This window comes from Halyomorpha halys, unplaced genomic scaffold, assembly GCF_000696795.3.
Source record: "Halyomorpha halys isolate HHAL.00 unplaced genomic scaffold, Hhal_1.1 Scaffold912.1, whole genome shotgun sequence".
Lineage (NCBI taxonomy): Eukaryota > Metazoa > Arthropoda > Insecta > Hemiptera > Pentatomidae > Halyomorpha > Halyomorpha halys.
This window is the reverse complement of record NW_027110766.1, coordinates 124,767-140,701: the sequence shown is the minus strand read 5'-3', so window position 1 is coordinate 140,701 and position 15,935 is coordinate 124,767. Positions and strand designations below refer to the sequence as shown.

At 29.3% G+C, this 15,935-nt stretch overlaps 1 protein-coding gene across 1 annotated transcript in view; it reads right to left on the bottom strand.

The window, feature by feature from the left end:
• Window positions 1-15,101, bottom strand: part of Cse1 (chromosome segregation 1) — a 22,330-nt gene extending 7,229 nt beyond the window's left edge. The window contains exons 1-16 of the mRNA XM_014430763.3: window positions 14,915-15,101; window positions 13,854-13,999; window positions 11,761-11,956; window positions 10,040-10,185; window positions 9,849-9,956; window positions 9,667-9,759; window positions 8,739-8,906; window positions 7,826-7,955; window positions 7,368-7,531; window positions 7,043-7,226; window positions 6,618-6,691; window positions 5,996-6,117; window positions 4,539-4,642; window positions 3,769-3,925; window positions 1,996-2,087; window positions 75-280 (exon numbers count right to left, since the gene is read on the bottom strand). Of these exons, the coding sequence (XP_014286249.1) occupies window positions 75-280; window positions 1,996-2,087; window positions 3,769-3,925; window positions 4,539-4,642; window positions 5,996-6,117; window positions 6,618-6,691; window positions 7,043-7,226; window positions 7,368-7,531; window positions 7,826-7,955; window positions 8,739-8,906; window positions 9,667-9,759; window positions 9,849-9,956; window positions 10,040-10,185; window positions 11,761-11,956; window positions 13,854-13,999; window positions 14,915-14,999 (2,175 nt within the window). The 5' untranslated portion in view covers window positions 15,000-15,101. The remainder of the gene's footprint in view (window positions 1-74; window positions 281-1,995; window positions 2,088-3,768; window positions 3,926-4,538; window positions 4,643-5,995; window positions 6,118-6,617; window positions 6,692-7,042; window positions 7,227-7,367; window positions 7,532-7,825; window positions 7,956-8,738; window positions 8,907-9,666; window positions 9,760-9,848; window positions 9,957-10,039; window positions 10,186-11,760; window positions 11,957-13,853; window positions 14,000-14,914) is intronic.
• Window positions 15,102-15,935: the final 834 nt, after the last annotated feature.

Genomic DNA, 15,935 nt, shown 5'->3' with positions numbered 1-15,935 from the left:
TTATAATTAATTTTGTTTTTCATAAATATCTATTTTTGGATATTAAAATAATAAATGAGAAATTTATAACTTACAACTTTAACTGTCTGATTGAAATCATCATTGGAAGAGACCCTGACATAGGAACGTAGAAGACAGACGAGACCTCGAACACAGCCAGGTCTATCCCAAAGCTGAGGTGACAATAGGCAGGGGTAGAGGGCGACATAGGGTGGTGGTAGAGGTGGTGACCTTCGAGCAAGTGTTAGAGACAACACTTGCATACAATAAGGCACAAATTCTGTAACAATAATGAATGTTTATTTATAACCTTAATATTACATAATAATATTAAATAACTCAGTATAATCTAAATGAATCAAAATCAAACAGCTAAAAGTTTACTAATACATTTGAGTAAGATCTTTTTCAATTGTTTCATCCAAACAGATATTTTTTTTTAAAAATAATACTTTAGCCACCACTCCTTGAATTTCAAGATGAACTGATTATTACTGGGTAGGAAGATAAGAGGTCAATGAATGTATCAAAATAGTAAAAGACAACTATTTATTGTTGATCAACATTTCGTCCCACTCTTCAGGGCTGTCAGATTGAAGAAGATATGACGAATAATCTCATGAACGATTACAAATGATTCTCATTTGATTATTATTCATAATCATAATAATCATCATATGATTATTTTCTTCAATCTGACAGCCCTGACAAAGCCTTTCAAAGTGGGGTGAAATGCTGGTTAACAAAAAAGTTTTCTTTTACTACTTTGATACCTTTATTGATCGCTAACCGGTCTATCTTCCTACAATCTACTTTATAGGGTCAACTATCTTCCTCCAATAATTATTTACTTAGTAAATAGACAAATTGACCTCTCCCAGAAAAAAGAGACAATACCTGACAACCCCCTCAATTCATAACAAGCTGAAAACATTCTTCTAATGCACCAACCTCATACATACCTTCTTATTATGTACTCACCTTGGTACTACCTCTGGCTCTCATCTCAGGTATTCTGAAATATGCATTTCTTACATAAAATTGGAATCTATTGAAACAATGGAAGAGCAGGTTGATAATGATCCAGCAGATGAATCTTCTTTGAATCAACAAAGCTTAAAAACCTTAGTATCTCATAAGATCACCAGGAAGAAAATTTAGAATTTAGCAGGTAAGATACATCCTGACCCCCTCTTGCAGATAGAGAAGTTCAGGCACAATATGATAAGATATCGTTATCATAAGAGGTTGACAGCACTTTGAGAATTTTAGGGTAAGGATAAATGGAGATCCTTGCAGTTGGAATAAGATCCTTTATAATATATCCTTTATTTATCCACCTGATAAATGGAACCAACAGTGGTTGATGTTCCCAAAAGGAGCTGCTTAGAGGAAATATTTTCTCACTATTTGTGGTAAGAAAGGACATGGAGTCTACTACAACCAGACTTCTGGGTCTAGCAACTAATGAGATAGGAAGCAGTTCTAAGAAAGTCATCGATAGGAGAGATACAGAAGAGGAAGATGGACAAATCGAGGACTATGAAATACAAACTTGTTACAATTTATTAACATAAAAATTGTTAATAAAAGATTTACTAGTAACAATGATACATGTAGGCCATTGACTGTGGTATTTAAGAGAGTTGAGGTACCACATGGCTCTAGTGGCACTGGTTTGATTTTGGCCTAGATGGGTTGACTTTTATTCGTGATTGTCCCACAGAATAAAAACTTGACCCTACTATGGTTATAATAGGTTAATTACCTCTAGAATAATCCAGCTGTATGTTAGAAATGATGAAGTAGGGGTGAAAATAAAATAAAGTGCATTTGTGCCAGCATAATACCATTGTTGCTAACACCTGTATTTCCTAAATTTGAATTTAGAGGCGGTCATATATCAGTAAATGTGATGCATTATGTATCATCTAAATAAGAGGGGTGAAAAATGATTCAATAGGAGATCGTTGAAAAGTATTGTAATAATAATACCTTGAACATCTTCTTGAAATATAATCTGAAATGTTGGAAAGAGAGCTTCTTCAAATGCGCTGACAGCACCAGGATTATTTTTACAAACAATTCTGCGAAAAATAATACTTTATTATTTAAAGGCATTGAATTTTTAATTCTAAAAATGCATAATTCTTGTATAACAGTGACATAAAAATTAAGCCAATGAATGACTTATATGAATTATTTGCTGATTTTTATTAGTTTTTGCTAAGAAGCAGGGAAGCAGAAATACTCCCTTGATAAACTTATTATTTCTTGTCAATAACTTAAAGCAGGAATCTTCAACCCTGGTCACAGTTATACCCTTTGATATAATCTCTACCAGCGATCAAGATCACAAGTGAATACCATGTTTTAAGTGGTATAGTGGTAGTGGTATGCTGCTCAGAGACGCTTTTTCAATAAACTGTTATATATTTATTTTAAAATATTTAATAATTAATTTGAAATATGAACTTTCTTGTTTAAAAATAGAAGTTTTATAATATCATATCATTTTAATATTATATTTATGTTAATTTTCTTCACTGTTTTGTTTTTCCCCAGTTTTTAAAAGGACCAAAAAGGTCTACGAACGAGAGAGTAAAACTTCATGGTCAGATAGAACTGATCTGTTTTGAGTAGGTAACCAGAAAGGGGCAGTACTTCCAATTAAAGGCTATATGATCACAGGAATTTTATCTCTGTCAAATAAGTGATTCGAAGGAAGCAATAGTTGGCGATATGGTCGTGCCAATCACTCTGAACTGATTTTTGCAGAGTGAATAATTCAAAGGGTGTAGATTCTGGAATATTGGTCCCAACTATCTTCTCTAAATCAAAGATAGATCTTTTAGATTTGATTTGATTTAAAAATTAAAATAAATAAATAATAAATACAAATTGTTTGTCTATCATTAGACAGTTTTTCAAAAAAGAACCTTTTTGAAATTCGTGAAACGGAAAATTAACTTGGTTTTTTTCCATCAAGTACAGATTTTTTGCATATCCCTAAGTGATACCAGTTTTGTATCATAAAAATGAAGGAAATGATTCAAATCACCTGGGCTACTCAACCTATCAATTTCAATATTTTTTGGTACCAAAAGTACATTAAAATTTACTAATTGGCACATATCAGACTCTTCTGGATCAATTTAAACATAATGTAATGATAATTGTTTAAATATATTTGAGTTTCTTTTGATTGTCTTCAAAACTAGCAAATGTATATTTAATCAGTATCATCAGAATAAGAGAAAAATCATCTTCCCATCGGTATCAAAACACATGTATTAAATTAATCTAGGAAAATTTTCAAACAAATTCACTCTCTCCAGCAGTGAAAAAAATTTTAATCTCTGTTTTTGTTGGATAATTGTTTATAAGGGTTTGTTGGGGGTGGTAAGTCAGAATATGATGATAGTTTTTATTAGTTAATTTCTTTGTTAATTTTATTTTCTAATTAAAATGTTATAACTATTCATTTATTAACATAGGTCTACAAAATAAAACTACTCAAATTTTTTCTAGACAAAATTATCAAATTTTTAATTGTATTTCTGTCATTGAGCTAAATCAACTAATTTGCAAAACATTATATTTTAAATTATACTAAAAGCAACTAAAAATTCATTAAATTTTAAGTTTAAGTTAGTTTTCAACCAATTTGTTTAACATCAAAAGTTTACATAAACCAAAATTAATGATAATAATGTATACTTTAAATATATAATATGGTTCAGATATTACATACCAAAGGATACTAACCTAATGGAGAGAGAAATAGTTTCGAAAAGGTAGTGGTTGAAGTGTGGACGACTTGGATTCTTAGCAACGATAGTCAGCTTCTGTGTCAGCTTGGGGAGAAGTTCAGCTAAGAATGGGATAACAGACTCGTCCAAGGTGTGGAAAGATCTCATTATAGCTAGGAACAGGTAATAAAAGTTTCTTACTCTTTTCTAAAGGAAACAAAAATATGAAGGGGGAGAAACTTGATTATTAGCATTATAGTAATTGAATAGGTCACCTCAACAACGTTTTAACCTACAACTTTTCCAAAACAGAGATTTTGATGCATCAAAATTTTGTTGCATGTGAATATAATCCTTGATACCCATCGTAAGGAATATTTTTTTTTCTCTGGCTTGAGGTTGGAAGCATTGAGTTGAACACCATAGAAGGAGAAAAGATTGAAGAAGGTTCTAGGCATTTTAGGCCCCACTCATAAATTTTGCATTTGTGGGTTACGCTGTTGAGGTGACTCATTCAATTATTTATTTAAAAGAAACAGTAATTTATATCTCGAAATGCTTAGTGAATTTAGAGTTAAGATTGTAAAGATGTGAAATGAAATTTTTAAATTTCTTTAAATCGGAACTTGATAGAAAAAGAAAAGAAAAAAAATTAAAACCCTCAAAATAATAATGAAGTATCAAAAAGAGGAAAATAATCACACATTAATTTCTAACCAAAACCAATTTCTATAATGAGATAAAACTATAATTAAACCATGATAAATATCTAGATATTCAACAAACCTTTCATAACGTATTCATTCTCTTCTGAACCTTTGAAGTTAAGAATATTGAAAAGGCCAGTAAGGATATCACCAGCGATGGGCTGCAGGAGAGCTTGTGTTATTCTAAAATTAAAAAAAAAAAAATTATTCAGATCATTAGTATTAATGGTATAAATTGAGAGTTTACATAGCTTGCGAGACCCCTGGCATATGCCTAGAGCATACCAGAGAGCCACAACACCCACTTTGGGAACCGCTGCCATTGAGTGTATACTTTTTTGAGTTATGTGAGAATAAAAATTTACTTTTTGACACAACTTTTTTCAAGTTTTCAACAGGGGATTTATTCTTATATGATATGAAAAGTTTAAGGCCTTAAATTAGAAGATTTAGAGTAATATGAATGGAATACGGTCCAGGTGCGGTAAAAAAAAAAACTCAAATAGTAGATAATTATTCTATTTTATTGAGGCTCAATAAAATAGTATAATTATCTACTATTTGAGTTTTTTTTATTTTACCGCACCCGGACCATATTCCATTCATCTATACAAACGGTCAATCAATAATCTTCCATTTAGAGTAATAGTTTTATAAAAATAGTAACAGCCCTTCTGAAACTATAGACAAACAGGTTTTTTGGTTATTATGCAGCAGTTATTGAGCACAAGATGTCAGATTAAGACACAGGCATTGGATGTAGAAATTCTATAATATAAAGTTTAAAAAGCAACAAAATTGGTCCAATGGTCCTAGATAAAATGGTGACACAGATAGACCAATGGCTGAAATTTTGTAGTTTTTTCTTTTACCTATGGGGCTTCAAAAGGCTTAAATTTGTTTATAACTACATGAAAATTTTACCAAATTACAATACTTTCCTAGAAGAAATATAAAAAAGAAATACTATTTCTTGAAGAAAATTCTTTTATACTGAATAATGAAAAAGTATACTACTAATAATAATGTATGCAGAATTAACAGTAATTACTTTCTAAAGATTTATCTAAATAAACTACATGATTATTCAATTCTAGTGAATGACAAAGTGAATAAATAATTATACGTTTAGAAAAATTATATATAAAGAATGACCCAGTTAAAATTTACTTTTTACACATAATTTTAGTTCAGTTTGATTATAATTGAACATATATAATAATCAATCATATTAAATGTGGAAAAACAATTCTAACTTCCGTTGTTATTCTTATATAATAAAATAAAAAAATAACTAATTAAGTAAAACTTTTTTGATGAAAATATCTACTCGTACTTCAGACAAATGATAAGATTTTCATCTCTCCAAGGCAAAAGTTGAATTACCCATTTTTTAAAATGAAATATGAAGATATGTTGGTATACTTTAGCTTATTTATTTAGTCTATCATTTTTTTTTTTTTTTAAATATACCCTAGTGTAGAATACATATTTGAGGAAATCATATACATTAAAACTACTAGAGAAAAAAATTACAATGGCTGGTTGTTCTGTTTCAGTGTCAACAGCCTGTCAATAGCTGAAGCAGCATATGAGTGCACTACGAGACTTGGGGATGTAAGATGCTTCACTATATCAGGTAAGGCAGCTATCAGCACCTAGAAAATCAAACTTTTAAATAAAGAATATACTTTTAGGGGAAGGGAAATATCCCTAATTAGTATTTCTAATATAAATATATATTAGAAATACTAATTAGACGCATATAGATATACTCTCGGCCACATTCTTGGGAGACCTAGTCAGCATGCTCTCTATTCTTATCACTTGATTTATCCCATAACTAAATGCTGTTATTTTTTTAGATTTATATATAGAAAGTGTTTTTTAAGCAACAGTTCTCACTGATTCCTAATCCAATTAAAATTTAGAGAATTTATCCAAAATCGGAATAGGTTACATTCAGCATCAATATAAATGAAATACTGTCTGGCCCCAAATTATCTAATATAACTTCTCAATTCGAATTCACTACATGAAAAATGCAATGATAAAAAAAATTAATTTTATATGTAAGTAATACAATGACTATATGAAATATTTCAGCAAATAAGAAAAAGAATCTCACTCACAAAATAATAATAAAATTATTGGTTACCTGTGGAGCAAGAAGACTCCTAAAGGTGATGAGATATTTAATGGAATCTGCTTTGATAACAGGCAAAGTATTCACTAAAATAAATAATAAAAAAAATTACAAATATGATAATGTAAATCATGAAATTTAATTATTTATTTGTTTGTACTTGACAGTGCACAATAAAAACATATTTCATTTAATATTGGAAGAAGATAGTTGGCCATATGAAATAGACTGTAGGAAGATAGTCTGGGTGGTGGTAAATAAAGGGAAAAAATATTTATTTATTTTGCACCTTTATTGACTGCAACCCGAACTAACTTCCAACAATTTATTTTATTTAATGATTACACAAGACAGTCCACTAACTAATTTCTAAAAAATTACCAGAAGTAAATGGTTTATTTATCATTATACATTGATAAAAAGTTATTTTAATTCACCTTCTTTTTTGAGCTCAGGAATAATATATTGCCCAGCAAAATCATGTAGGTCAACAAGGTCAGAAGATTTTGTAACACCATGCTTTGCCGTTGAACCCCTTTCAGCAAGAGATGTCACAATGTACACAGCGGTGTTCTTTAACCTCCACTTAGCTGGATCACTATTGTACTCAGTGAGCATTTCCTACAATAGAACAATAGACTGATTTCCAATTAATGACATTAAATGCGATATTACGATTTTTTTTTTTTTAACTATGCCATTGATATATTAATGAAATTAAGGACAATAAAGTAGAATAACAACTAAATAAGGTGAATTAACCTGTAACCTAGTGCCAAAAATGGTTCTGACAGTTTCAGGAAAGTGACCTGCAAGCACTTTAACTAGCTCTGACGATGACCGCCTCCTTGATTCAACATCGGAACCTTCAATGTCCTTTCGAATATACTCCTCTGGGTTATCTTCAAATAGCTCCAGATCAGAGTCTGTAAAAAAAAAAAGGAATGAAAAATTAATTATTAAAAAATGAATTAATTTTTTTTGTTTCCATTATTTAATAAAAAGCCTCCTAAATCCTAACTGCAAACTCAAATATTTAATATAAAATTCATAAAGCTGCACAACTCAATTTAGTGCTCTCAAAATTGAAAATGTCAGACATCAAAAGGATATCAGATTGCAATAGAATCTTTATCAAGCTTAGAAATCTTACTTGGTTTTCAGACACAATGTGGAAACCATTGATCTAAAAGGGCTAAAAACTGAAAATGACAACTTACCTCGAAAGTGTATATTGGGAATAATGACTTTTTCACATATTCCAGTAAGAACATTTTTGTCTTCGAAGAGGTGTCTGTACTGTTGTCTCTCGGCAATTGTAGACAAGAACTGCAGTGCATTGCTGACAAGCTAGGCAAAGTAATAAAAAAAAAAAAAAATAATAGTTATATTTTGATTTTTTTTCTTCATTATTTCCTTAAGTCATAGATAATGATAATAATAGAATCGCAGAAAATGAGGCTTCCTCTAAAGATTGGGCGTCCCTTTTAAAATTCATTAGAAAGTCAAAAAAATTTTATATAGAGCAATAAAAGTTATATAAAAGAGCCATTCCATTGGCCTGTCTTGGGGTTGAAAAAAGGACCAATAGGCCCACTTGCCGGACTTGTTCCCCCCATCATTACCAGTACCAGTAGATAAGTTGGTTTAATTAGCATTCTGCATCATCAAAAGTCCTAATTATAATTAATTATTATACTCTCATTAACCAAATAACATACAGAAAAATATGTAAGATCAGTTTGTCATAAGTATACTTTAAAGGTCATTATTTCAATTGTAAACACATTAAGAATTACTGAACACAAAATAAACAATAGTTTCATAAAATACTGTTATAATTGCTCAATGATGTTTAACTGCATAAGCAAAGATAGTGAAACTTGAGAATGAAAGTGCTTGCTGACAACTATTCCAAATGTCCTAGTTAAAATTAACAGCCTTCTTCAACTATTTTTTCTGAATGGTTGAAAATTTATTATCTGATTTATAACGACAATGCCTGAGTGATTTTTATTCTCCACTCTACTTCAACCTCATATTACACGAATCAGCAGAGGGATGGTTGTATTGAACTTCAATATAATTAATGCTAAAACATTTAGAACATGCAAAATAGAAAATTGGTAATACCAAATCATTTTTAGGCTGGAGAGAAACTGTAACAAGGAGGCTCCAGATATCCGTGACAAAACCCTGGAGATATGGTTGAAATTCCTCATCGTACTTCTGTGCATACAATGAAACATTAGAACATACTTGAGATCTCAGTTGCTCAAGTATGCCTGCCTCCTCATCATCCTATGAACAAAAATTTATAAAGAAATATTAAAATAGGAATTATACAGCTCTCTATAACAAATCAAAATATTTTAATCATCTTACAGCTTAGATATTAAAACAAGGGAAGATAGATTCTGAAAGTTGCAAAACTAAAACCATTTAGGAATAATCTGCTAAATAATAAATACCTTTTTTAATTAAATGTATAATATAAATTACAGCACAGGTTTAAATATATTCTAATAAATGATTATAAATAATAGGATTAGCAAAATTTTAAAATAATCTTAGAATTTTTTTTAATTCCTAAATCTTTTTTTTTTTAATACTGAAAATAATTAGAGGCCAAATAAAACCGGTGATCAACTTTGTTAAAGATACAATGTAGAAAAATAAAAGCTTACACTCCAATTTTAACAAGTTCGAAACCTAAATAAATACGGAAGTTGATAGTCAAAGAGTATAAAAGATAATTGGAGGCAGTAAATGTTAATTGTTTGTATTAAGAACAAAATTTTAAGGTACAACTGAATGTACTCGGAGATAATAAATTTATTTTAAACATAATCATTCAAATATAATAATTAATTATTGGTTTAATTTGATTTAGAAAATTAATTTACACTTGGGTGGAAGAAAAAAATTTTCTGTGGTATTTGTGAACTATACTCAAAACTTTTATTCATTACTGATAGGCAACAAAAGAATCATTATATTGGCAAATTTAACCCAGATAAAATTTTACATTAATTTTAATTTCAAAAAAGAAAAAACTTACATCAGTTTGAAGACACTTAACATCCGTAGTAAGGAGTGTATGAAAGAGTGGCATCCAAACATTCATATTGTCTTCAAAGAACTCAGGCAGGTCCTGTTAAATAAATAAATTAATGAACTTAAATAAAATAAAGATGATTATAGATAAAATGAGGAGCATAATACCAAGAAAATATTTGTTACCTGAAAGTTTAGAGAGTAAAATATTTTTGAAATAAGAAGTAATGAGGAATAAATAACTCTAAGGGCTTCTGGATTTGCAGCGTGCACCTGTGTTAGATTTTGTGTTGCCTAAAACAAAAGAAGAAAATATATTATATAACAAAAAAGTCATTAAATATAAGAGATCAGACATAAAAAAATTCAATACAAACCACAGCAAGATCAGTCAAAGGTTTTGCAAATGTGTCCAGTACAAACTTGATTTCCTCCCATAGCTTTTGAGATTTGAATTCATATCTGTACCTTTTGAATATAGAATGGGCAGTTTGAAGAATTCCATTAATAACATGGAAATCACCTGGAAATCATCACAAATTTTTAAAAATGTTTAGAAGATAATGTTTATATATATATATTTAAAGACTTAAATCCATACAAATTAAAGTAATTACAAAATCATTAATTTAAAATCTCAATATAAAATTTAAATTGAAAATTAAATCACATGGTTTGGATCATGGACTTAAACAGATAACCATAAGCTGCAATCCAACAAATTCATCAACAAACAAGCAGTTGCGGGTGAGGCTAGATAGGTTAATTAAAAAAATATTACGATCTACCTAGGCCTAGATAAGACCCTGCTTGACAGGCACTTCAATGCTGTGATGGTTCAGCCATGGGCAGAATGAATGAACTAGGCAGATTACAAAGAAAAGCAGTAAAGGTAAAAGTGGAAGGTATACACTTTAAAGGGAAAGAAAATTCGCTAGTAATGAAGATATGAATGGATGTGAGCCTTTGTAATTGAGAAGTGGCCTTGATCAAGCTTGAGTAAAAACTAGACAATACAATATGATTGGGAACATAGCGTGGAAACCCTGTGCTCTGTCATTCCGTTTGTAAGTCTATAAGAATTAAAGCATAGATGTAATCAATCATATATTAGTGTTGGTAACTAATTGAAATGTACAGAAATATCCCAAAAAGTGGAGATCCGGATTAGCGTGACAATGTAGGTTCCATATGTTCTTAAATTATGTTAGTCCCATTTAAATCACTACAGACAATGAGGACCCTTTTTGGAAATTATGATGATGTTGATAATGTGCTTTAAACCCGTTTTACTGCAGGATATTCATTTTTGGGAAACTGAAGTACTTGGAAAACTTTTTTTTTTTACTTTTTACTATTCCACACTTAGGATTCATGAATGGAATTCACAAATTCCAAAAAATATATAATTCGATATATCATTAGTAGAAATAATAAATAGTATCTTTTACAGAAGGGCTATCTTAGATGCTAGGTTGAATATCACAAAATTTGAAGATTTTTCTAAAAATTTTTCAACATTCTATAAACTAAGCACATAATTTGACACCAATGCTGTTAGTATAGTTCAGCTAAAAGGAATATAATATTTACGCAACCATTTTAGCCTACATCTGAATTTTGGATTTCAGAATAAAATTTCAATTTTTCACCATTGATAGAACTTAGAACAAAGTGATTGACACCTCTCCTATGGTTGTATTATCAAGGAGCACATGAGACCTCATATTTTGACACTGACTTCTGGATTGATATTTTATATTGTCACTTAAGCTATGATAACTTGTGAGTAAAAAAAATCTTCATACCATTTAAAAAAAAAAAAAAAAAAAAATGAATGTGCCATTCTAGAGACATCTCGAAAGAACTATTGAAGTCAGAAATAATTATGTAGGTATACTATACTAAACAATAGTTAAGATGAGGTATTTCTAGAATGATGCTTTGACTTATTTTTCTAATATATAATCACAACTTTCTTGGTTTTTAATAATTATTAAAATGTATATTTTTTATTAAAATTTAAAGTTGTTACAAAAATTATTTTATATTTACAAACAGAATAAACTCTCACAGTTCAATAAATAAAAAGATTTACCTCCACCAAATTTTTCGACCATATTCGTCAGAAGCCCAGGCCAATCTTTTGGAAAGTCACATTTTCCAATAGTGCCAACTGCTTCAGAAAGCTGCTTCTGAATACTAGAAGGCGCAACCAACATAACATCTACAATTAACTCCTTGACTCGTATTCTATCTTCTGGATCAATCTTGTTTTCTAAGTTATCATCATTCTAAATAGATAATAAAATAGAATTGAAGATCAGTTATTTAGCTATTTACCCAATACATTTAATAATAATAAAATAATATCTCCTTCCATGGTAGCTACAAGTCACTTTCCAGGAGGTTAAACTTAAAAGGGCTGAGATTGTTCAACCTCAAGTATTATTTTAGTTAGAAGTTTATATGCCAACTTAATCAAAACCTAAAAAGATACGATCAACTATAAAATAAATATTTTAATTTTAATTTTAAGTCATTTCACACAGTGATTCCATATATAACCATGACAATAATTTATTTCTATTAAATGACAACATTTCGTTCAAACTTGTATACAATTGTTATTTTTATACTTTAAATAATTTATATTTATCACACTACCTATAAGGGTATATAACAGTTTCGGAAATGCTTGAAAAAATCACAAAATATATAAATAAGATGGATGACTTTAGGAATTTTTATACTAAAATAACATCTAGTAATTGATAGTTCTGGCTAAGCATTGATTGATAATTAGAAACTTTTCTTCGTTTACAATGAAATAATAAATTAAATTAAAATTAAAATAAAAGAGGAAAAAATATCAAGACAAGTTTAGAAAAAAATTGGTAGCAAGTTCAGAAATGCAGGAGATGACTTTTAAAGAAGAAAGTTAACTACACTATGTTTCTTCACAGAAATTATATTTGATAATTAAAGAAGATTTCACCAAAATTTTCACACTTGATGTTGAGTGTTTAAGACCTTTCCCCAGTAAAACAGAGTCAATTAAACTCAAAAAAGTTTATGAATTATAATAAAAATATCAAGTTTCAACATGTTTATTTTCTTATTATTCCACTATGTTTTGGCCATTCCAGCCATTCTCATGGATAAATTATTTTAAATATCAGTTATAATGGTGTTAAAAAGTTGCAGGCTATTCTGCCTTTGACAAATAATATTTTAGTCTATCAACCTATTCCTTATCCAACTTATTTACTTTTTGGAATAGTATGTAATTTATACATCCTGTTATAACCTTATCATGCCTAACCACCCAAAAAGAGTTTTAGGTCTAATAAGAAACATGTAGATCATTTAATCAAAATTGAACGACTTATTCTCTGCAGATTCTACAATACAGTAACTAAATATGTTTAGTTCAATATTCCACAAATGTTCGAAACCCTCTGAAAACTAAACACTTAAGGTAATTCGGGGTAAGAGTATAAATGAGTTTATAACCCAAATATGTTCCAGGGGAAAATTTTTTTAATAGTTAATTGTTACTATTTATTGCGTTACTCATGATTTATTTTGTTTAATGTATCACTGACTCAGGGGTAAATTAATAAAATGTTTCAAAATATGAAGAACATGGTCAGGGTTGCGGTAAAAAAAGAACAAAGTAGTTTTCAACTATTTATTGTCCGACGTTACACCCCGCTCTGCATTTTATGTGATCCTTCCTTTTATTTATATATAATTTTCTTTTCACATATTATTTACATATTTATCCAACCTCAATTTAACTTTTTGTATCCTATTCTTGTAATGTTCTTAGTTGTTTTTTAAAATCTTTTTAACCCTAATGAAGCCCTGCAAAGTGTGGCGAAACGTCAGACAATAAATAGCTGAAAACTATTTTGTCCTTTTTTTACCGCAACCATGACCATCTTCTTCATATTTTAAATTATACGGTCAACTATTTATATATAAATAAAATGTTTCAATTTTTTAGATTTAATAGTTTTTTTTTCAACAAATAAAATGGGTTTCCTTGCTAACAAACTCTTTTGGAAGAGATTGTACATCTTTTTCATACAGTAATACAATTTTATTTGAACACCTTTAATATTTGTAGCAGAATTTTTTAAGTAATATAACAAATATTAAATGAATAAATGAAAGGTTACTCACAATTGGCCAATTTCTACGAGTGTAATTTTTGAAAGTGATCGCACCAGCAACCCGAATCGTAAAATGGACTTCTTCTTTATTGATAAGGTGTAAGAGCAAAATAGGATAGTTCTTATTTATCTCTATAGACTCGAGGAATCTTTCAGCTGAAAAAGTAAAGTTAATAAATTAAAATAGAAAATGATCATTCACAAATTAAATATGAAATATCCTTTTAGGTGTTATCTTTCAGAGTAATCATCAATTTTTCATTTCTTTTCAGCTTTACTATGAACATATTTAGAAATAATAAGTTCCAAAAGTACTTACATAAAAACAACTGATAAAAACAGAATTTTCAAATGAAGTACAATGGCATTATGATTAGAATCAAATTGTATACAAGCATTTACGCTATCAATTAATTATATGAACTCTCACTTGAGAAGAAAAACACAAAAACATATTGAAAGCTTTATCATAATAAAATTACAGGACAGTAGGAAAATTACTACTACTAATTACGAGTTGAATAATTTTTCGGAATGACACAGAATAATCTTTAACACCTAAGTATCGTAAATAGAATTGTATATAGAATGTTAAAAATAGCTAACATTCCATTTTAATTATATGTCTATAAGAGCTTTAATGGCATATCTAACAGATAAATACAATTCAAACTATAAACTGTTAAACGTTTTGGTCTTGCATGCATTAAGTATCAATACTTTCAAGCCTGATTTTACCAGATCCGATACTTACCCACAATAGGTTTAGTTTATATAATCATTGCTGATAATAATTCGGTCATAGAATGTATTTATGTTTTAAAAACATGATAATTAGAACAAACAAATGTTAAAAAGCTTAAAATCAAAGTAGTATGCTGACATCAATGTGAATCACCAGTACATGTTATAAAAAATTACAGAACTTCATAACAATAGATAATACATTTAAAGTCTAAAAAATCGATTAAATACTGTTTAAATGTTTTTAAAAAATCCATAAATTAGTAGAATTGGTTTGAGAAGAACCTAGGAAAATCACGTTAATTTCTTAAAGAGTAATTAACTCACCAGGTCTCCTGACATTGGGATCTGGGCTTAGTGTCTGCATTAAGTAGTTAGAGAGTGTGTGTAAATTTTCATCTGTAATTTCCATTTCGTTAAAATCCACAACAAAATTGGTAACGAAACGATTCAAACTTTCTGATACCAGTCCACGGCCGGTATAACCTTACTTGTTGAATACAATACTTTCAAACGTACTTGGACAGTACAAAATAATTGGATTGCCATGCAATATATCATTAATATTAAATTTAAACATAGAGAATCAAATAAAGTTTTAACCAAAAATACCTCATCAGTAAAAGTTTCATACAAGCCATTAAAACAACAAATGGAATAGTAAGTTACTCAACATTCTAATTATGTTCAAAATAATAATTAACAAGATACAAAGTTTTGGAAAAACCAAACTAGATTCAGGGAAATTATTGTAAATTAAAAAAAAAAATTAAATTGCCTGATCATGGTGAGGTATTTATTAAACGGTACATTTTTGCTTTAGGTCCTCCAAAATGGCGCCAAACCATTATTATTTGACCAGATTTCTGTTATCAGAATTCTCATGTAAAAATGTTTTAAAAGACGATGGTCAAAAGTTTACTGCTCCATCAGGATAGCACTAATATGGGATATTTTCCAAAATGGCCAAAGGACATTTTTAGCTTTATAGCCAATAAATCCTGAAGTATTATTGGTATGCGAACTGAATTTAGTTTTGCAGAGTTGCATAGTATTTACAAACGTACTTCGACTGTACAAAGCAATCAGATTTCCATTGAACAAAAAATGGTTTTAACAGCGAGTATTTAAAAGCTGTTTCATTCCTAAGTATGTTCAATATACTTCTTCTAAAACTACTCAACTTATCTTGTGACTGTGCTGTTGGACATGTTTACACCATGGCAGTTTTATTTTATTATAACCCACTAGCGTAGTACCCCGAGGGGGGGTTACGCATGCCACTGTTGTCAATAATCAACGATTTATTTTAATTAACTTAATATACGATTTAATTAGGAGGTCTTTA